The following is a 24,808-nucleotide window of genomic DNA, read 5'->3' on the forward strand; positions in this document are numbered from 1 at the left end:
TGTTATTATATTCCAAACAATAACTTACATTTAATTTTACACAATTTTACACATGTGTGTATGTATATATGTGTATTTGTATTTATGTGTATATGTATATATATATATATATATATATATATATATATATATGTGTGTGTGTGTGTGTGTATGTATATATATATATAACATCAAAACAGTCAACAAAAAGTCAAAAAGTCTTTAGTGTAGAGCAGCATTCATTAGATTCAAGAAGCGACAAACTTCATCCACTTTGCGACATGTGGAAAATAAATGAAAGAGCTTCCATATTATCAAGTCCTCACTTTGAAGTTCCAGATGTAGTTAATGATCTTATTTGCACCATAGCAACATTCGAAGAGAAGAGCAAGACTTTTATACTCTTCTGACTAAAAATAGGGCAGCAGGCAATCCAGCTTCTGAGAGCTGTGGAGGTAAACATGAGAGAGACTCTAATCTTTCCTCTTGTGGGGTGTTAAAATTCAGGAGATGAGCGATGTCTGTTTGTCAGTGGTGAAGTGTGAGCTTCAAACGCTGAGCACAATTCACAACTCGCTGGAAAAACATAAAAAGAGGAGCAGTAGGAAGAGGAGGGAGAGAAGACTGGAAAAAAATGAGAAGGTCTGGAGTCCACAGCCCTGTCTGACATTCCCGGAGCTCATCCATCTATGAGGGACAATGGAGACAGCGCTTCATTTCCTGCTACACTGGCAGGGTCTGCCTAGAACCAGATCATCCAGATCCCCAACAGATGGACTTTCCACTGCAGTGTTGCTTTAAAGGCGGCAAACAGTGAAGGGAAACCGCTGACATGTAACTCTAAAATAAAGCATTTTTGAGATTTGGTCTTTCCATATTCAAAAAAGATAGGAGCAGTACTTCTATTCATCTCACCTGCATAGAAAATCTGTGTTCCTGAAAAGGTCACCAAAGTGAACTGGCTTTCTTTAAAGGGATGCTGCTGAGGTACACCAATGATATTGGAATGTAATATCATGGTACTTTCAATATATACCACGGTAATCCAATTGTGTTTAAAAAATACCCAAAAAAAACCACAGTAGTACCACAGAACTTTTTCATTAGTGTAAGATTTGGACTAACATATTTTGGATTTTGATATCGTATAAAAGTTATGAGTCTACTAACCAAACAAAGTAGTTACTGAACACTACAGACTGTTCATTATTCACAATTCATAAAACAAATAAACTATTTAATATTAAACAGCAATGTGTCAGTTTTCCCTGTGCAAAATACTTATTTTTTGGCCAAACGTTTGACTTGTGCAATGATACAATCCACTTAAGATGAAAGTCTAACTTCAAGACCTCAAACCTGGGTCTTGTTAAACAGAAATACCATTTGACAACATATAAAACTGTGTTATTGGCAGATCAAAGTAATAGATCAAAGTACTAAACGATTAGTTAAGAGTCTCTGGGTACAGCAAACCTGAACCAAAAAAACAAAGCCTCCAATATGAAATCTTTCAGAAGTGTTAATCCATAAATGTATGCAGACCTACTACACATCCATACACATTCTCCATCTTGGACTCCAGCAGTTTTATCACATGCAGGTGCGATCAAATGGCAACAAGAAGGAATTTTGTGCTGTGTTTTTAATTATCGTGCTACATGCGGGTTATGTTGCAAGTCCTGGACCGTGCGCTGGCTACCCTGGCACTCACAGTGGTGTAACTTTCCAACTTCCCAACCACTTCAGCACACAACGCCCACATATGGTCTGGGCTACGTCGGGCTTAGCTGCCCTCTGTGCCCATTCTCCTTTAACACTGCCAACACAGTCAGACACACACCAACAGATCTGGTACCTGCAGCCATAATAACAACCTTGTAATGTTCTTCATCTAAAGCTTTTGAACTGAAAATGGCTTAATATGAAGCAAGTGAGGTGAGAAAACCTCAAGGACTGGAGAGCAAACACTGACCAGAAGACAAACAGCATGGTAGAAGATGGGATTTCTGCCTGGACTGAAGGACAAATCTCTTTTTCCACATAAAATACGTAATTCAGATCAAACATCTCATAGAGTCAGTTTGAGTTTATGGGAACAAGGCAATCAAACACTGACCGCAGGCTTGTGAAAGCCAACATTTCAGCACCATCAAGCTAAAGCAAACAGACCTCTCCTTATAAACCAGCAATCTGCTTTTTTATTCAGAAAACATAATTCTCATTGCTTTGATTGCATTAATTCAACCAGATCACTTGGGAGAGCCAAACTGAATGAAAACACATATAGCAGATCAAGGGTGGTCCTCTCACTCTCTCTTTTTGCATTATATTAAAATGTGAGCTCACGTGTGCATACTGCATTCTTTTGAGCTTTCAGGTTAGATTCATGAAAATATTAAGGATATTTGTGTTAAGACTTGAAAAAGCCTCTAAGAAACCTGAAACACCAGAGTTTTAGCAGAAAGACTATTGACATGGACTAAGCAAAGCTAGCCACAATTCAAGCAACAGAAAACTGGATTACTGAATCTATATGGAGTAAATTAACTTTGGGAGGGTATTTTGTTCCTCAGTTTTTAACCTCAGTACTCTGTTCCGTATCAGTGTTAATTTCGTCAATGAAGACGATGACGAAAAATATTCGTTAACGAACATTTTTTCTGTGACTAACACGAGACGTTGATGGGCTTTTATCTGATGATAAAAACTATGACGAAATTTATGCCGCGTCTTAAGACAAGACGGGACTATAATGTTATTTGAGGACTACCGGACATTCAAAATACATCCTATAGGCTACTGTCTTGACTCTTGTCCTTCAAAATGGACAATGCGTCCCTGTCATTGGATTGCAATCGGATAAGGGGCGTTTGAATGTCTAGTCTCAGTACGGCAGCCGCAGTGGATGGATAGGCTACCAAAATGCGAACTAGCGACCTGAAACAATGGCCTCAGCACCCGAAGGGGTAGGGATAAGGTGACCAGACGTCCTGTTTTTCACAATTCGTTGTCGATTAACTTAAAGTTATGAAGGTGGGATAGGCGGAATTGCGCTGATAGAAGTGCTCTCGCTAAGATGTTAAATAAATATGTTAAGTAAACCTACTGTATCTGAAAAATGAGTTTCATTTGTATCTCTTTCATATTTGTCTTATCTTATCTGCAGTTTGACTAAAAGTAATGACTAAAAGAGGACGACTTTTCGTTGACTAAAACTAGACTAAAACTATGAAAGACTCAAATGACTAAAATGTGACTAAGACTATTAAGCATTTTCGTCTCAAGATAAAGACTAAGACTAAATCAAAAACACTGTTCCGTATAGGGAAAATTAATTTAAGGTTCACATTTGTTTACCTTCAAAGTGAAACAAATTACTTTTTTTAATGAAATCTGAGAGATTTGTTAAGATGTTAAGATTGTCAGTCTTCCACGCGCATTCACAACAGTACCATGACGCATGCGTGTGCATTCCTCTCTTTGCAAACAAGGCTCAGCACATGCGTGTTCTACATCAGAACGAAAGCTCCTGTGTCAGCACAGCACCACACGCATGCCCAGTACTCTCATAACTGAACGGAAGAGAAAAAATTGTTGAATAAAGTCATCACTTTGGTTTTCTTTGCGCACAAAAAGTATTCTCGTAGCTTAAATTGACATAAAATTACAGTTGAACCACTGATGTCATATGGACTATTTTAGGGCTGTCAAAATGGCTGAAAAACTAAACTTGAATTTTGTACTTAAATATTATCAAAATTCGAATTATATTCGAATTTAAAAGGCATAATTTCAGTTAGGGGGGAAAAAAGCTTTTGGCTTCTCTCCTGAGGCCACAAGAGGACACATCGAGCAAAATATTACTAATGCACATTTCTTCAAAGCAATAAAATAACATGACTATCTAAAAAAAGTGCATAATGGTTAATGTGTTATAATGTTTATAAACCATATATAATTAAGTTGCTTAAAGTGCCCCTATTATGGGTTATAAAAGGTTAATATTTTGGTTTTGTGAGTCCCCAACAACAGGTTGACATGCATGCAAGGTCAAAAAACACTTTCATTGTCTTATAATATGCATTTATTTTTACCTTATTTGCACAACGGCTCCCAAACGATTTGCTCAACGATTCATTTTTCCAAACCCCTCCTTTGCCTGACGCTAATCTGCGGTGACTGGTCGATTTCATTTTCATTTCATCATGCCTGTAATGCCTGATAAAGCAGTGTTTGTGAGCGCAGTGCTGCTTTGTGTACAGCCGTTACTGGTGAAACAGCTATTTTTACCACTACAAAAGCAGCACCTAGTGGCAAAGAATGAATTTGCATTTTCTTTCAGACCAACACAAAAATCGGCTGATGGTTTTACGCAGCAAAAATGCGAACCGGTATATATCTCCCACAGGGGAAGCCCTGCCACACATAGAGTGTAAGTTTGTGGGAAACACTGTTGCTATAGCAATCTTCAGTAAAACTGCTGTGGTATTGCTGCAAAAATTTACTTTAACCATTGATTCTTCACAACCTCATCCTTTGGCAGTAAAAAAAATTATTTACCCTCACAGATCAGAGCACAGCATCTTCTCAACATGACGCTATCCACAGGAATCCGCTACGGTGTTTGATGCGGGGGGGTTCAAGTTTTCCCAGGTCTGTGTGCGCGCAACAAGTGGGCGGGCAATAAGGGTGGAACGGTTCGCGGAAAAAAATCGACACAAAATTCTCCACACACGGTTCGGCACGCACTAGGATTGCGTTTCAACTTAAATCTGTCAACGCATTTGTAATATGGTTTGCTATAAATAACAAGTAAAACAAACAGGGTTCGGCTAATATATGTTTCTGTTGATGGATGCGCATTCTGGCTTCCCAATACATTACAACAACAGCGGTGAAAAGTGAGACCTGAACAGCACACGTTGATATCTGTGTTTAAGCTAAAATCATTTAAGCTTTGCCAGTTTAAACATTTAAGAGCCAGAGGACGCAAGCTCGCACGCGCAGTGAGAAGATTTGTGCGTGCGCTCATCTGAAGCATGCAAACTATGGAGTCAATATAATGCCACATATATATGCAAAATAATAAAGTTTTGCAAAAGAAAATAAAGTTTTGCAAACGAAAATAAAGTTTTGCAAACGAAAATAAAAGTATTGAGAAAAAATTAATGTTTTTTGCACACAAAAATAAAGAATTGCAAAAGAAAATGAAGTATTGTGAGAAAAACGACTTTGGATTAATTATTCATTTTTGTTTTGCACATTTTTTTTTGTCATTTATTGTTCTCTACTGTGTTGCTTAGCTATTTATTCCTGAAAAAAAAAAAACTGAATTATGATGTAATGAATCAAAATTTTTTATGATTACCCCAAGTTTATTGGTGTTGTTCTCTTATTCAAATGATAAATTATATAACTAAACAAATAAATAATTGATTAGGTGAAACTGTGCGATTGAATTTGTCGTTGTATCATACATCCTAGTGCATACATGCAGTGTGGTGAATTATTATGGCTTATTATAGTCTATTTAGGGTATTTTAGTAATTTAAAAAACATGGGTTATCTTAAAACATTTTATTATAATATTACACCACCCAAATATGTATTTATTTCCTTGTAATTCTCGTTGTCATTGCAGGCTGGTTTATATTCACCATTAAGAAAAGTGATTAGTGTAACCTGCTTAAAAATAGCCGTGAACTTAAAACAACAGGACAAAAACATAGTTGATGACTAAAAAATAACCATTTTATGACTCTAGACATTGTGAAGACAGTGGCATAATACGGTGACATAGGTTTTTTAGCCATATCAAAACAGTAGTCACGTGTATGGGTAAATTTTACCCGCTGGCGCTTTTAGGTATACAGCGACCTCAGGTGGTTTAAGTGTTAACCATAGTCCTAGGCTACGGGATTGTATTGCACGTGATGTAGACAACATTCGAATAAAGTTTATTATGAATAAATGTTAAATAAAGTACATAAAATAAAATGGGCCTACAAGAAATTTTTTGTATCCATCCCACAAGTCTTGTAAGTCCATGTATTTTATTGTTATTATTATTATTATTGGTAATATTTTTATATTCGTTGTTATGTATTTGATTTTTTTTTTTACCTTCATTTCGATCTCTTTACTTAACGTTCAGGGCTGCGTTTCCCAAAAGCATCTTAAGCCTAAATCGATTGAAGAACCATTGTCATCATTTGGCTTACGATGCTTTTGGGAAACGCAGCCTTGAAGAGTTTTGTAAATAATAGCCTATACTGTAAATGCCCGACATGCCAATAAAGCTTTGATTATGCTATATGACAGGAATTTTTACTGGAAGTGCAGTTTAGAGGATGAATTTAACAATAACCATATAAATACCCTAACCCTATAATTATAAATACTAGAATTATAAATGAATAATGTCAAAACTTTATTGGCATATTTGTCAGGCGTTTACAGTATTTGCAAAATATATGGTAGCATATATTATCAACTAGAAGTTGTTCCCTCAATAGGATCTCATGGCCACGACATATTATCACGTTCCCACAAATTAATATCTCGTGGCCACGACAAAACTAAACCAAAAAGACTCAAAGATTACATAATGAAAGAGTTTTTGATTTTTCATTATCACAACGTTTTGTTGATATTGTGAATGCACACAAATAAAAGTAGACCCTTTACATGTCCGAATTTATTACTCAAATATAGACTTAAGATTGGACTGTGATGACCCGTTTCCACAGTTGTCAACATCACAGATCTAGTAATTTTTAAATATCTTCATTTAAAAATTAAAAATAAAACACATTTATAATGCTCTACTTTGTCTTATATTACCTTGACAGTAAATGAGGAAAAAAGAATTAGCGCTGCTGCGAGGGTGTTTCTGTACAACGGCTGAGGGAGTGACGGCAAATTTGACATGTTAATCTGAATATTTTTCTCCTTTTTTGGAAAGTCGTGGAAATGACATATAACAAATAAAACAAGACTATTCATTCTGTTATAGTTTTATTTATGGGTGGGACGTGTGTCCCCACGACCCCCCGCCACTTTTTGCAACATCTCGCGGCACGCACGGATGTACCTGAAGAAACATCTCCATTTGATAACAAATTCGTTGGTCTGTGTTAAATAACAGGCGATCTATCGCTGGAATGTGTTATGGCGAGCACTCGTTGCTGCTGTTATCTCTTGGCACTCATGCGCAGTCTTCACACAGACGATCGTACGCTTTGTTCTGGTAAAAGCACAAAACAAAATGCACACAAACATGTCCTTGCTCTTGATATACAATCACTGATGAACACCTTTGAGAGAGAACCAGAACCTCGGAAATGCTTGACAAAAGTTCTACCACTAGACCACTAAAGCACACATGCATGGTTAACGCAGATTTATAGATGTATTCAGTTCTGTGAAGAATCTCGCTACTAATTGTATTTTATTATTAATACGTTTATTATTCATTTATATTAATATAGTCGCTTGCAATGTGGGCAGGCGTGACTCTAAAACCGTAATACAAACCGAACCGTGAGTAAGTTGAACCGTTCCACCCCTAGCGGGCAATATGCTAATGTTTCATGTTGACTCGTTTAAATGATTCAAATTCGACTCTTTCTTTTGAGAGAGAGTCTTTTTTAAATTCGAATGCAACGTTTTTGCATTCTAATGTGGATTTTTATTTTAAATTCGACAAATGTTCGGAATTCAATTTTTTTTTAACAGCCATGGACTATTTTAACGATGTCTTTACTACCTTTCTGGGCCTTGAACATGTCAGTTGCTGTTTATGCAGGGTCAGAAAGCTCAGATTTAATCACAAATATCTTCATTTGTGTTACGAAGATGAACGAAGGTCTTACGGGTTTGGAACAACATGAGGTACAGAATTTTCATTTTTGGGAGAACTTTAATATGATGAACAGATTTATAAACACTGATCAACGCAAATACACAGAAAACATCAAATATGGTAAATGGAAACTTAAACGTGCTTACTTGATGTGCTTTAACTACACCTCTAAGTTACATGAAATGTGACTGAATAAAGTACTGACTAAAGTAGTGCCTTCAAGAATCAAAACAGCTATTCTCAGTCTCAGTTGACATATCCGACACTGTTCAGTGACTGTATTCATGTTGCACACAAAACTGGAACACAACTGCTGAAAAATCACAAGGTCAAATAAGATTGCATATTATGCAACCTTCAAGAGTCAGGGTGTACAGATTTTAATCAGTCGGTTGGGAAACAAAATTATGTTTTTAGATCTTCTGTTAGATAGTTCCTGGGTTTGTCAAAGTTTGCCAGGTTTGAGGAAGCAAATCAAGATAGATACTCAGTTTAAGACACTTATTACCAAGTATACAAAAGAGTCCTTTTTAGTCCTGCTATTTCCAAAATGCTATGCTTTTGTTACTGGGATAAACTGTTTGACAACATACATTTGTCTTTCTTCTGTCCTGATGACCCCGAGACCCTTGTCATACAGTGGTGACAGAGCCAGGAGACAGGGTGGCAGTGGCTCATAGAGGGACTTTTGTAGGGCCGTCACTGAAGAATGCAGTATCTTCCACAGGAACACTGACCGACACTAACTAGAATTACTGTACACATGTGCTCTGTTGTAAAACTTCAAGTTTCAAGAACAGACCAAACCCCGGGGAGCTCTAAAGGAGTATTACATGGATATACAGCTCTGTACTTCATCACTGAGATGGGAAAAAAACAGCATAGTTCAGGATGAGTGAGTATTTTTGGTCTGTTTTCCTGAATGAAAATTAAAATTTTAAATGTATATTTGCCAAAACTAAACTTTTAGGAGTAAGCTAGTACAAATTAGGACCTCAAAACTAATACACATGACCTAAAACCCCACAAAACTTTAATCCTGAATCCATAAAACTTCTAAATGAAAACCCAGTCCAAGGCCAAGAAGGGGAAGCACATTCCAATGTTTAGGAAGAATCACTCCAGTCTGGGATCACTGCTTATCTCTGGTTATTCTCGGATCAGTAAGAGAGAGCAGGATCCTGCTGCTCGCTTCAGTCCAGAGGACAAAGGCTCTGTTGGCTGCCTGCCGGATGTGAACTCAGGGTGTGTAGTGAACACGCTCAGATGGACACAGGGGCTTGGTTACAGACAGCATCAGTAAGGGAGAAGGGCCTCTGATACCCACTGGCCTGCCAAAGTCTATTACACTCACACAAGCTACTATGCTACAAACCTTCACTTCAATATAAGTCAAAGATTCTGTTTATACTTGGCTTTCATTTTGGGTGATCTGATCATAAGTGGACAGTGCTAAATACAAGTATAACTGGGGTACAAAATGTTTGTGATACAATCACTCAACATTCTCAGATAGTCAAAAATGTGACCACACTGCATTTGTAGTGTAAACACTTAACCCTGGTCTGTCCTAGACAACAGTGAAGGACCGCCTACTCACCTGTCAATCATCCGCTGTGCTAAAACAGGAACTAAAAACTTACAATTATTATTATCTACAATATTTTATACACAATATTAAAGAAAATAGCTGCATTACAACAGCTTTAGCCTATTGCTTTAACAGTTAGCAATCAGCTTTTGCATTTAGAAGTATTTAAAAAATGAACATACCTCCATTCTAACCAATCCAACAAGTTGAAGGGCAGGCAGAATAAACTATAAAAAACCCTAACAATGTAGTCCAACAAAAACAGTTTAAGATTAAGTTAAACATGGTGTCACAATGTGAGATTTTCACGGTATCAGAGCTGTAATCGGAAATAACATGGTTTTACTGCATCATTCTGCCTTTAGCAAATCACTCCAGCATGTTTTAAATGTTACTGCAATATATTATTATAAGATTACATCTTTTTCTACTTTAGAATTTATTAAGTTATGCACAAAAAGTATGTTGTGAGTAGTTAGGATGCCTGTATAGCAGGCAATTTCTCTCCATTTTAAGAAATTTTACATTTTAAATCTGTGTCAAACTGGCTTAATAGGCCTAAAACTTTGGATGCGGGTGAATATTTGCTCAAAGTGGCAGTTACATGGTGAAACATTTGCCTACAAATGTAATAACTGCAAAACAACTTGTGGGGAAAAAACCTGTACCTCAATTGCCATCAATTATTTCTGTAATACCTTAGTTTCAGTCAGGTTTGCATGCACATATTCATGGGAAATGGGTGAAGAAAAATAACACTCGCTTTGCATTCTCCTTAAATTCTCTGCCAGCAACAAGCATAGAGAACGAGACAGAAATGCATTTGAATCAGCAGTCTGGAAATGTCATCGATGCGGTTTCTGTCAGATTATACACCGTGACACCATTGCTAGCCTAAAGTTTGGCTGATCAAAACCCTGGGTATTCATGGACAAATTTTTCCTCACGCAAATATGCATTTGTTCGCAAACTGGTAAACTCACTCTAAAGAAAAACATGATCCACAAAGTCTTACAGCGAAGACGGTAAACACCCCGGGCAACCAAAGATATATTTGCTGTCAAATCATTGCTTACATTCCTTTGCAACTGCTCTCTAAATTATGACATTTCCATCGAGAAAGCTGCCAGGGTTAATTCAAATCATAAAAAAATACCAACCCTCCCTTCCCCAAATCCAGCTAAATACAGGAATACGGCACTAGGTTTTGGCACCATCCATAATGGTTCATGAAGTGAAGACATTGCAAACAAACAAACTCACCTAATCCTCTTTGAGGAACCCAAACAGAGATGAAGATCAGATTAAAGATTTGGCAAATCCTCACTTAAACACAGCTGAAGGCCTGATTCCGGTTTGCTGTGTAGTAACTAAATCAAGACATCACACTGAAATTAACAGATATTAACATTATCAGGTTGAAATCCGAAAGAAATCCGAAGCAGTCTCACATTGAAGGTAAATAATAGAAGATTAAGCTGAATTAAATGTTTACAGATGTTGACTGAATGCATGATATGAATAGGCTGGCTAGCAATCACGTCAACATCATGGTTAACACTCAAATATCAACAATTTTCCCTTTTTTTGACCGGGTCTTTCAGTCTCTGTTTTCAGTCCAGGTGAAGACAACAGGCCTAATTCTCAAGAACTAGTTTGCCTGTTCTTCACTGCCTGTTTAAAGAGACAGTTTAAAGTATTTTAAAAAGTAAATACAAAAAGTCATTGCCAATATTGGAGACATTTTTTGGAGATCCATTTGTAATACTCCAGTATTAGATAACTGCAAACAGAAAATAACAAACCATAAATACAATGCCACATAGAGCCTTTCAACAGAGTAAACGTGCATGCAGAGCCCACTAAACATTACAATAAGTGCCTCCATCCAGACACCTGCATTCCCACAGTGCTCTGCTGCAAACTGCTCATTACACACAGTATTCCTTTCAGCAGATACCAGAGACTCAAAGCGCTGTCCCCAAGAATCCTGTAAAAGAGACGCTGGCACTGGACCAGTTCACACACACACACACTCACAAACACGAGTGCCAAGCGGACCGCTGCCGGGCACGATTTGAGAAGTGCACATGCATACGTTGAGCACAAACATATTCGCTTTCTCTCCCACAACCTTGCTCTCTTCTTTCTCTCACTCTCTCAGAGGCACAGGCACCTAGTAAATCAGGCAGTAAATTGGTCTCTACTGCTAAAGCAATCACAAGACAAGGGCAGTTTATCTGAGAGCACACTGCAACATCTCTATGGAGCCTCTAGGGAACATGAATCAATAAACAGAAGAATTACTTTGGAAATGTTCATAAACAGTCCACACATACACACCCTAACAAATTCCATACACACAAACGTTAAGCAGCGACTGCGGTGTCATGGCCAATAAAAATTCTTTCTGATTCCCTTTTCTTGTTTACATATCACAGAGGGGAAATGTACTAACACCCAAGTTCATCTGCTGTGCTAACGCAGGTGTTGGGTTACCAGTCAGTCGGGGTAGATAAAATAACTGTCCTTGGCAAGCAGCGGCCCGGCTCGAGACAGTCATAGCAAAACACAGCTGCTGCTTGTTGCTCTAGCAGCTTTCCTCCTTTTCCTATCGCACATTCAAAGCAGGAACGCTCCTTTATGTCGGCCAATTAATGGCCTCAGAGTCAAGGTTCTTTTTATCTTTTAAAGTACACACTACAAGACAGAGATTCAAAGTTCAGACAGTATCTGGGGTCATTTCCTGCTTCATCTTGGGTGGTGGAAGAGAGTGCCAATCTTTGAAATGGGAGTACATGAGATTAGAATTACCTGTACACTAACACCAGAAAAGACAACCGACTAGTTGACTTATGCATTTAGATATTTTTTTCAACTTTGGATGGCTGAATGAATACAGAGCTTAGCACAACTTAGAGAGATTTTTAGTAAGAAATGTTGAGATGAAATTCTGGTAGATACCAATAAACTGATATTCATTTTGGTTTATTTATCAGGCCAGAAAACCAATAAATGAATAGGAATATTGCAGTTATTTAAAACAAAATAATGAAAAATTCGAAAACGAATCGTTTTAAACACTACAAGTGAATATAGGAATCAAAATATAGGCTAATATCTATAAATAAAAAGCATGTATATCTTTCAGTCTTCATGGATATTCATAAAGACTTCATTCAGTCTGCTAGATTAATAATAACTTGAATGTAGTATTATTACAATTAATTTTAAGAGCGCAAGAAAGCAAAGATAAACTAAATGTAAAAATCAGCAGAAATGAGCACAATAAGAATACAATAGCTATGTTTTCATCCACCTATTTTTATGCGCATTTTGGAATAATCGCATTTAAAAAAAAAAACGCTGGACTGAAACGCCAAGATGCGCATTAAAGTCTAAAAATGTTCATTAAAAACTTATGAGCACAATTGAGTAGGATCACCTTTTTATCCGATAAGAAAAAATGTGCATAAACTATGATGAAAACACATTTACTGAATAAAATCGCCATGCGCATCAAAAAAAGTCATGTGACTTTGCACGATGAGACGGGATAACTTAACTAACCAGCGGACTGATCTCATTGCACAGCATCTGAAATATTGTTTTGGTCGTTCTGAAATGCCTGAGCAATGTCTGTCATCAAAGTATGTCTGTATAATTATCTTACACGACTGCGTTCACAAACAGCAGGCATCCACCTCCGAAAGCATTAACTGCATTTATTGTGTTCTCGTTCTGAGGCGCAAGTAATTTAAAATATGAAAATTATTATATTCAGTGGCTTCTCCTACTTTTCTTAGTGATATTTAGTGGCAGTTTATAAGGAAGTGACGAATTTGTTCTCTGACTCGTTGGATGGAAACGTGCTTAATTCGCAAATGTTTTATGCGATATTCCAGTTTTGCGCATAAGTTAAATTTGCATCTTTGGATGGAAACATCGCTAATGACAAACTGTAAGAATGATAATTTAATACCCAAAATGTGCTGATATGGATCAATTAAACAAAAAAAATTAACAAAAATGTAATAAATATTGACCTTTATAATAATAATAATAATAATATTTTTTTATTAAAAATAATATATTATTATCATACTATTGGCCCCAACATTGTAACGATATATCATGCATCCCTAATTTTTGCGTGCTGACATTTAGCCTGATGTTACGAGTCTTAAGCAAAACAGCTATGGTCAAGAACAAAAAGCTAATAGAGACACCGGTCCAACCATTTTATGCTGCCCATTAGCAAAAGGAAATGTGCACCAAGTACCACAAAGAGGAATTCCCACCTATCTCAAAGGTTATCAGATAAAGGGGTTTGGATGGGACGCAAACTACTGACCCCTGTATTTATGGACCCACTTTAATCTCTAAATCAGGGAGTGACCCCTCTGACCAAACACAGTGGGCGCTCTCATCCTCCCTTCCTTAATCTCTAAACACATCCATCTTCAATCTGAGCTCCTTCCTCTGTGGTGGAGAATACAAGTTTTGCTAAAATTTCCTAGTATTTGCTTCCTGAAACTAATAAAAAAAGGTCTGGTCTGGTGTTGATTCTCAGAAGCATATAAAGTAAAAGAATCGATGCCCAGAGTGTCTGTTATACTTATGTGAGCACTTCAATACTGTGAACGGCTTAGAAAAATGGATGTTAATAGCAGGTGTGAATGGGATCAAAGAGTTCAGGATTAATGAAGTGGAGTAAATTCATTCACTCACTCACTCACTCACTCACTCGCCCGCTCACAGTGAATGGGTTTAGCTGCACAGACATAGTTCCACTCAGCCTATCATTTCATGGTTGTTCTACTCCTCCCACACTGAAACATTCCTGCCTCAGACACTTCAATGCCCTATCAAACTGACTCTCTATATACATAATACATGAGGCTCTGGAAAGAAAATGTCAATTCAAAACACACATTCTCTAAACAATCAATAACAGCCCGAGAAAACTACTCCAAGATTACATCAACAGCCTTTAAAGTGAAGAAAAAATGCTGGAGGAAAAACTAAACAAACTGTGAGTCAAAACACTAATGGGTTTCTTAAAGAAATGCATCAACTAATAGTTTTATCGCTAACATAGGCTTTGTTCAGACAGGCAGAAGAAAAAAAAATTGTTGTGTCTAACTCAAACTTATTTAGTTGTTGAGGTCTAAACCAGGAGACATCTGTTTTTTTTTTACAAACCCTATCCAAAGTACATCAAAATGTGGTCTGATTTAAATCTGAATTTAAGTCTAAATGGTCAGACTGGACTCAAAGTGATTTAGAATTTTCCCTCAAATGCATTGAATATAAAAATTAAAATGTTATCTTAAAAACAAACAAATAAATAAAATATTAAGTATAAAAAAAGATTTTTCACTTTCATGTCAATCCAAATCACTCAAGAATTGCGATTCATTTAAATATAAATATATATTTAACATTTAAATATCTGTTAACAATATTTGACAGCTACAGTATTACATGGTGTATTCTAATAGAATCATTTACATTTTGCTGTATTCCTGAAATCTTTTTTAGATTTAGTCATTTAGCAGACAGTTATAGGTAAAGCAACTTATCACCCATCCACATTTTCTTTCATTGTATGGAATAGAGTTGTCAGGACACTCCTTTTGTGTAGTCAATATCTCATTTTGTGTTCAATGGAAGCAAGAAAAAAATACAGGTTTGGAAACGACATGTGGGTGAGTAAATGAATTATCCCTCTAAATTGCTCAACTACTGCATCACAATACGGCCAAAAAACTAGTCCTTAATCGACATCCAACTCTTCAATCCTATACATTTCTTTTAGAGACAAACAACAACATGAGGGTTATCAGGACGGTCTAGACCCTGGAGAGAGGGGGGCTGTCGGTTTGAAAAGAAGAGAAGCAGAAATGAAAAACAGTCTGACGTGAATGCAGTAAGGGCCCTTCTCGTCTCTCATGGTAAATGTGAGGCCGTATCAGATGAGGGGGGGAGGAGATCACAGTTTTAAAAAACATAAAGGTTGAAGAGAGAACAAGCACCAAGCCTCCCCGCATAGTCATCCAACAAACACCAACAGAGACACACTTCTAAGAGCGCTGTGGGGCCCCTGGTCTCCCAACCCCATCCCCCTTGGGATAGGGTAGGGTGTGTGAAGACCTCCCTATTGAAGACTCTATGATAAGGCCCGATGTCCCATCCCAGGTCGACCCTGTAGGAACTTACTGAAAGCAGCTTTTGAGCGCTGCACAAAGGCCAGTTCCCATGAAGCTTCTATTCTTCCCTACGTGTGTGTGAGAGAAAGAGCCCAAACTGATTAAATAAGGCCAGTTAATTACAGCTCCTGGTTAATAAAGGCACTACAGAAGGCAGACTCTTCTCCAAAAGAAAGGGTGGGGGGTTTGCCTCTGGGAGATTGTGAATGAAAGACCTCCTCTCAAAAGCTTCCACACAGCAGACTTTCTAACTAGGTCGTTCAATAACAGGCGCATCCTAGCCGTGCAATGAGAAGCCCTCTTGGTGAAGTTTCGAGTGAATGAAAAATATGCCACAATGGCTTCGATGAGGTTTACTTTACCATGGAGATACCCGACGAAAGGACCGCCAGGGTGGCCTTTTTTTTCCCTCGCCGAAAGCACAATTAAAGCATACAAATGTTTTGCTGTGATGGACAGTGAGGAGCGCTCGCTTTAGATTGTTAACTTGAGTCTGGGAGTGGTTTCAACAGGACACTGAAATTCGGTGAGGGGACAAAAGTACAGGGACAGTAGAATGAAACATAAAGCAGAAAAGATATGGGGGGGGGGAGGAGCAACATGTGCACATGGAAACCGAAAGAGGGAATCTTCTGCTGCTGTCGTCACTATTTGAAATCAAACAGCTGGAGGAGGAGGACAGAAATTGCTTTTAACTCACTGACTGCTAATGTTGGGCAAACCAATTTGGGAATCTAAGAAATTTGCATTAGACTATGAATTTTTGTGGGTGAGAGTGAGCAGTGAAGTCAAAAACCTAAACACATAAGCAACACACATCAAATTTAGTTGTTGTACTATAACTCTACAATTGTATTGATTTCATAACGAAGAAAGTAAAATGTCATGTGGTGCGACTCTCCAAAAGCTTAAAGATACATTCATATTTATGATATTTTATGAGTAATTAAACAAACCTTTTTTGAAAATATTTATTAGACTTGATTATACAGGTGCATCTCAATAAATTAGAATGTCGTGGAAAAGTTCATTTATTTCAGTAATTCAACTCAAATTGTGAAACTCGTGTATTAAATAAATTCAATGCACACAGACTGAAGTAAGGAAAAATTTAAATCGCATCATATGACCCCTTTAAAACCATATAAAACATGAATACAAAAAGTATATTTCTAAGAATTTGGCGCATGTGTTTTAAACTGAATTTTTAAAAGATCTTTCCCCCCCTTTTTTCTTTATAGGTGACACTGTCATTAACCCAAAACCATAAATATATGCTACAGTTCAAAAGTCTGGGGTCAGCAAGATTTTTATTTTTTTTACAAAACGAATTAATAATTTATTGTGCATGGATATATTACATAGAAAGTGACAGTAAAGACATTTAGAATGTTACAAAATATTATTTCAAATGAATGCAAACTTTCTATTCATCAATGATATTCTTATATTCAACAATATTTCACAATATTAATGTTTTACTGTCTTTTTTTATCAAATAAATTTAGGCTTCTTACAAACCCACTGCATCAATAATATGTCATATGTAACTGGTAATTAATTACTGATAAATAAAATTTGGATTTAATCAGAAAATTAGTCTATGACACCAATTTCAGCATAAGGCCAACAATAAGGAAAAATAAAAGAACCAAACATTACTATTGTATTACTAATTTTTGTTTGTTTTTGTTAGATATACCATGCTAATGTCATGGTGTTTCAGATATTATGGTAATCCTACAGTATTCTTTGAAGAATCATGTTAATATACCATGTTAATACCAGAGAAATACCATCTGATAATCACTACACAATGGTACTGCCACAACACGTTTTTGTTTTGGCAAGGTGGAGTCATCAAAATAATCTTCAACTAATTTCAAAGAAAACTAATTATACACAATCCACAGAACCTAATGGTAGGTCGCGGTTCTTCTGATCAAGACCAGTGGCTGTTTCTCTCAGACGAGCATGTGCACTTAAGCAGGAAGCAGTTCCAAAGGTCACAGTCACAGTGTAGTGGACAGTCAACACAACAAATACTCCAGAGCTTATTAAGCATGACTGAAAAGACTTGCCCTCACGAGAAAGCTCACAAACAACCTACTGTTACACACTCATCCACTGTAACTGAATTAGATCACAAGAACCTGTAGATTAGTGACCAGATCGGCAGTAAGGTGGGGGTGGCCTATCAGACTGGACTTCTTTGAAGGGGCCTCAGTGGCCGTGAGCTGATGGATGGACTGTCGTTAACTGGATGGGTAATTTGCAATGGCTCTGTCTCAATGGGCTATTTCATAAGAGATCATCCCACCCAGAGACTATGAAAAGTACTTCAAACCAGGACTAATTCCCATTGATGAACCCAGCACAAAGACTGCTTACAAGACCAGTCTGTGGAGCAAAAATCACTATATGATATGCAGATTATTATTATTATTATTATTTTGATACAATGAAAGTAAATGGGGTCCAATATTGTTCTGGATCCAATTGACTTTTATTGCATAGACAAAAACTTCTAAATGTTCTTCGTGACATGCGTTCTTCTGAAGACAGACATACAGGTTTGGAATAATGAGGATGAGAATTTAAAATTTTGCATATCCCTTTAAATTTCAAGTGCATCTAAAAGTTTTGGGATTTTCCTATAACAGCAGCACAATTTTTCAACTACAATCATATCACAATGACAATAAGCTATTAGATTTTATACTGATTGTTTATTGACGTGGGAAGATACTGAAAATAAGACATGACAAGCACCAGAGGACCAGCCGAGTCTGCATAATCAATCCTCTAGCCCGTCTCTATTACTTTTTACACACACTGATTCCAAATTACCATCATTATTCAATTAGGAGGCCTCAGTTAAAACAGCCTCAACTTAAACCACAGCCACCAGTCTGATGGACAAACAGAGGGAGCTCAGAGAAGCCTGAAGTGAAATATTGCAAATAAAAAAGCAAATATACCTAAGACGAAATGACATTTACAACCCTCAGTACACTTAACTGGTGGTACTGAGTATTTATGTGAGCAACCCATCTTAAGGAATTGATAGCTTAAATAACATAAGAATTTTATTATTTATTAAACAACACCTAAAATATATATTTTTTTTATTAAACTGTGCTCAGTTGTAATGCATGATAGATAAATATTCATATTTGAATGAAAAAAAATCATGACATCTTAAACAGTGACATTTTGTTTTGTCACAGAAATAACTACAATAAAAATAACTACTTTAAAAAAAGATACATCAAAAACTGGTGTAGGCCTTGAATCAAAGCTAGGATGCAGGTGTAAAAGAGTTCGTAGACACATGAGGTCAGATATGTTTTTATGGGCACAGGAATATTTAAACTGGAAGCAGATAGTCTAGTTTGTGGGAAATGACTCTAGCTAAATACATGGCTCAATGCAAGAGAAGAAAAATTGATCTCAACAACAGATATTCGGTGGAGGTTGCCAATTTGTAAATGTGGCTGCATGAGTAATTCATTCATTTGATTTACAACCACTTATAAGTCCAAAGGGAGTTGGGAGAGAGAGAGGGGGAAAATAGTGTGTGTGACACAGAGAGAGAGAACGAGATTATTAACATCTGAGTGTGACAAAGAAAAAAGGAGGAGCTAGGACAGCAGTATAGTGTGGCACAGATGAAAGGCCATTTGGGTCTGGCCCCCTACTGCCCACCTCTGTGCGCGCGTTTACACCAACACATCACAGCGCCACAAACAAAATGTACCATTTGTTGCGAAAACACACTTTTAATTGTATTCGTAATTCATGGGGATTGTCAAAGGAAGATGTTTCTGCTTTATAATATCCGTATATCGAGCTTGAAACTTTACGATGGAGGGTTATCGCATAAAACATATAATTGGTGTGCAATTGGCATGAATTTCACACACACCACGGTGTATACATAATCTGCCTGATTCTGGTGGCGCCAAATCATTGTATAGTGCATTTAATGGTCTGTATTTACAAAAACACACGGTTAGATATTTAAAAATTATTTGCTTATAAAATGAACCAAATTACCCCACATTAATATAAAAAGCTGCAGTTGTAAATGAGACATACACTTCTATTTTTAAAACTAGAAGAATTTTGTAAACTAATAACAAGTTGGGGAAATAAATGTAGCTAGGCTACACACTGTCTATTTATAAAATGCAGATATGTTCATACATTAACTGGAGAAACTAACAAACAACTGCAGATGTTTTTGATTCGGAAAATAATGACACGAAGAAAAGTAAACAAATCTTTCAAATGCAGTTTTAAATCTGTGCATTCATATCACATGAATGCACTCAAGTATGACTATCAATAAACGTGCAATTGTAAAGGCTGTCATTACTGAACATGTTTTTAAAAGTCCAAATAACTCTGGAATGAACCGCTTTTATATTTTATAAACAATGCAAACTATGTAAAATAAGCACGAAGGTAAGAAATGCACACTAGTATATGGCAGTATACAGGAATTGCATCTATCCTAAATAACGTGCACTTTATTTCACACTTTATTCAAGATAAATAAAGCAAGCCAAACTCTCTTAAAACATTACAGATTATAAATGTAGAAAAGTGCATTAAAACCCCAAGCTAAAGTTTGAGAAGTGTGTTTTATTACCTGCATGGTGAGAACACCCAGCTCCTGAGTAGACAGCTTCTTCATCTGCACTGCCAAAACTTGAGCCTCTTCCAGGATCGAGAACTCACTATCCGCACCACAAAATCCACCACAAACAACCAGCAACAGGGCGACTAGGCTCCACTTTGAAATCTCCAGGTTATTCCAGTGTGATCGGGAGTGTTTGGTCCACGCCGCGAGAGAGAATCGAGATCCTGTCCGCGCACGACGCGCCATTACGGCTCGATGCGCTCCTGCACGGCAATAGCGAAAAACTTCACCGATTACTTCCCAACTTTCCCTTTTCACTTCTCCCACTTTCCGAACTCCTGCGGGGTTGCTAGATTGCATCAAGGCATAGTTTGAAAAACTCAAACGCTGGTAAAGAGGGCAGCATTAGTTATTTGTCTGTTGGCGCTGGGTAAAGTGTGTGTGTGTGTGTGTGTGTGTGTGTGTGTGTGTGTGTGTGTGAGCCGAAGCATCACAATAGGAGTGAAAAGCAGGAGGCGCGCCACCCAAACACCGTAATGGATTCTGCAGAGCAGCTGGATTTGGATTTAACCCTGTAATGTTGAGACGGACTCCCTTGCTGTTTGGGGTCCCAGAGGCCCCTGTTTTGTTCGCTTGAAGTACTTTCAAAATTCAAAACCTATTTTGCCTACAAATTTTCCTGTACTAAGTTCAAACTGAGTAGGCATATCTTATTAAGGTTTAACCCTGTTTAACACAAAGTAAACATGCACTTTTCAAAAAGATGATTTTTATGTTACTTTATTAAAGAAGATTGTAGAAAAGTAATGCCATTTGTGTTTGGGGTCAATCTGATATCAAGAACATCCTGTAGAAAAAATAGAATGAACGATAAACTTAAAAAAATAAAATAAAACAATGGCTAAAAATTCAAAGAAATGACTGAAAAATGTCTATTGCTACATTGTGTCAGTGATGAAGGGGCAATATTTGGACCAACTCATTTTAAGAATTTTTATTTTTTAACTTTTTTTTCTAATAAACACAGAACATCATTTGTTGAAATAGATTCATAATCTAAATGGTTAGGGTTTACATATAAAATCAAATCACCATAAAATACTAAAGTAGCTGTAAATAATACACAATATATCATAACACAAGAAACATTCTGCTAGAACACATTGTAAATAATGTTTGCAGTTAGCATTAGCAGAATATGGAATATTTTAAAATTATATCTAAATATCTAAATGAATTAATGAGTGAATAATGAATAATCTAAATGAATGAATGAATAATGAATGAATGTTTATTATCTGACTCAGGTGTATACACTCTAAAAAATGCTGGGTTGTTTCAACCCAACTTTGGGTCAAATTTGGACTAACCCAACTTTTGGGTTAAAAATGTAATGTAAAAATTTAACCCAACAGTTGGGTTAGTCCATATTTGACCCAAAGTTGGGTTGAAATAACCCAGCATTTTTTAGAGTGTATCAATCTGAGAACAGCATACTGAAATTAACATTTTTAAGACACTCAAACAGATTTAGAAAACTTTTATACTCAGTTTCATAAAATTAAAGTATCAACCAGATATTTCAAAATGAAGTATGCAAGTGAGCTATCAAAAGGGGTTTAAGGTTTTCCAGACCCAAAACAGCATGATATAGGCAAGATGTGGCCTATAGTTTGCTTAAGAATCTGCATGTTATTGCAAAATGTGCATGTTTTTCAAAAATGCAGTGCCTCAGCTATAGCAGGACAGGAGCATGACAGACTGTGTGGTTTGTGGGGGCATTACTGAGATGTATGCATGCCAACCTCAGAAAAGCACTGGCCTCCCAAATAAGTAAAATGGCAAATATGTCAGCTGAACAGTGTGGTAAGAGAGCCTATATTGAGAATGGTGAGGTGAACTCCAAGTGTAAGGGAATGAATGGTTTTGTGCTTTGAGTGATTTTCTATGTGTAATGGACTTGTGAAACACTATATATTTTATGTAATTTAAAGCTAAGATGCATAATAATGTGGTCTGACCTGTGGTTGAGGTTGAGAACACATTCATTTTGGGCAACTGAAGATGCATTGGTTCTGCTGGATGAAAGCAGCCAGCAGGTTCCTTATTATGGTTTCTCTCAAAATAATGATAGGAATTATGTCCAAAATGTCTATTTTTTCTAATGAATCATTGTGCCACATTATCTAATATGAATTAGTGTCATTAAAATCTTTTTAAAATGTTTTTTGTCTAATTAATTCTAATGAGAGAGAGTGAGGATTAATTAGAATAGATATTAATAAATATTTTAACAGTTGCGTTATATAAGCATGGTGTGATTTGGAAAACCTGGCAAACTGAGCTGGAATTTAAGGGATGGATAATATCAGCCTCAGTCCGCTGTGCAGGGTGATATCCAGTTCTTTCATACTTATATCTTCTTATTAAATAAAGCTTGTGTTTTTAATGCAGTTTTGTACATTGATAATCTGTAATGTTTTTAGAGAGTTTGGCTTGCTTTATATATATAGAACCACATAGATATACATTATCTATTGCATAGATATTTACAATAATTTCACAATAGAATGTCATTTTGACTCTATTTTTACTTGCGCTTAATAAACCCACCACTGTAAAATTTCATCTGGTCTCTTTGGTATCTTTGTATTTACTGATTTATTACGCCCCAGTCTTAGATTAATTGCCCTGAATTAAGAACCCCTTTAACTGCAATCTAAAAAGGCCTTCAGCTGAGTCAAATTAAAAGCTGTCCTCTTTAATCTCGACAAGTATGTGTCTAAATATAAGATTTTCCCCAGTTACCAATACAGAGTAACAGGGCTTCATTGAGTTTCAGTAAATTGACTAAAGTGCTTCAAAGAGATAATGAATGAGATCAGCTGAGATGGTTCCCATTTTAATGTGGTTGTGAGAATATTTGCTGCTTAGCCAGATGTGGAGTCATATTACATATAACATTTGCCACTTCACTTTTATTAACAAAACTGTCAACAGTCATATTAGTCCAGTCAGTTATATATTTGTGATATATCTTTAATATCTCTTCTGGACAATAGTGACCTTTCTGAAAATGCAACAGAGGTTTACATCTTATTTGTATATTAAGGAACGTAAAAAAAAAGAAAGAAAAAAATGTATATTAAATGTACACAGTATATATATATATTCATCTATATATTAATACCTTATATTTGAATGTTTAAATGTACACTCTAAAAAATGCTGGGTTGTTTCAACCCAATGTTGGGTCAAATATGGACTTCCCCAACTGTTGGGTTAAAAAGTTAATTTAAAAATGTAACCAAAATTTAACCCAACAGTTGGGTTAGTCCATATTTGACCCAACATTGGTTCAACCCAGCATTTTTTAGAGTGTATATGGATTCCTCTTTGGGACCTTAAACATAAACAAAAAATAAAGAAAGAAAGAAATACAAAATAAAAAACAGTAAAGTCAATCTCAACAAACATGAGGGTTAAAAACCGGGTATATGCTGCTGATGAATGAAATCCGCTGGGATTCTGCATCAGTGCCTTCTCCAGACAGGAGCTGGGTGGAGGATGAAGGGAGAAAGGGGGAAGAGGAGGAGTGAGTGCGGGTGGGGGCAGCACACACTGCTTGATCCACAGCCAGAGGAGATGAAAGGAGCATCACCACAGCTCGCAGTTTCTCCTCCTGCTGCTGCCGATGCCTGCAGAGCACAGAAACTGGAATAGATGAGCTACACGCTTTGCATTTCGACTGTTTCATATGAAAATTTCATGACCGTAGCCAACATGGCTGAGAGTTTAGAATAATGTATCAGTACTGCATACATTGGAAATAAGCGGTATATTTACATGTCTTACACATGTTGTGCTCTTCTTTAGTGATGCTGAATTCAATGTCTGTGCTAGTTTATCATCTTGCTAAGTCCATACACATGTGCACACCAGCCCAAGCTGTAATTTAGTATGTGTGGCCAGGGTTAGACCGAGGAACGTGCACAAGTACGGTATTTTTCTAGCCCCATTAAACAGCGGGAGAGATTCCAGACTCATTAGCAGTAACAAAAAGCTGCGGCATAGTGGTCAGTATTTTTAAGCTGAAAATTCAGGCTTTGGATCTCCATGCAATAGCAATGTGTCTGCAAAAATCTCTCTCTCTCTTTTTTTTTTACAAGTTTAGTGTACGCTTTATTGGCATGGCAGATTTTTTTACATTCAAACTGCCATTCAAGCAAATGCATGTGCACACACATATAATATTAAAATGATCCAAAACAACATACATAAAACTTAAAAACAATACTCAATCAGATCACATCAAGAAACATTAAAATCATTACATTCAAACCTTCATGTTCCCTTGCCTGCTATGTCATTTACCTGTAGCAAAATACATAATTACATAAGAATCATAATGATTAGTAGTTAGTGGCTGAGAATTTGACTCAGTGGATTACTTCATTTACATAATTTTAATTAGTCTGCAGTTCCACAAAGCCACCTGGTCTGAAGTGATA

At 36.7% G+C, this 24,808-nt stretch overlaps 1 protein-coding gene across 1 annotated transcript in view; it reads right to left on the reverse strand.

Moving 5' to 3' along the window:
- LOC107659003 (VWFA and cache domain-containing protein 1-like) overlaps window positions 1-20,737 on the reverse strand; it is an 89,495-nt gene extending 68,758 nt beyond the window's left edge. Inside the window, exon 1 of the mRNA XM_016447766.1 lies at window positions 20,307-20,737. Coding sequence (XP_016303252.1) covers window positions 20,307-20,657 — 351 coding nt within the window. The 5' untranslated portion in view covers window positions 20,658-20,737. The remainder of the gene's footprint in view (window positions 1-20,306) is intronic.
- Window positions 20,738-24,808: the final 4,071 nt, after the last annotated feature.

This window comes from Sinocyclocheilus anshuiensis, unplaced genomic scaffold, assembly GCF_001515605.1.
Source record: "Sinocyclocheilus anshuiensis isolate Anshui unplaced genomic scaffold, SAMN03320099.WGS_v1.1 scaffold311, whole genome shotgun sequence".
Classification (NCBI taxonomy): Eukaryota; Metazoa; Chordata; class Actinopteri; order Cypriniformes; family Cyprinidae; genus Sinocyclocheilus; species Sinocyclocheilus anshuiensis.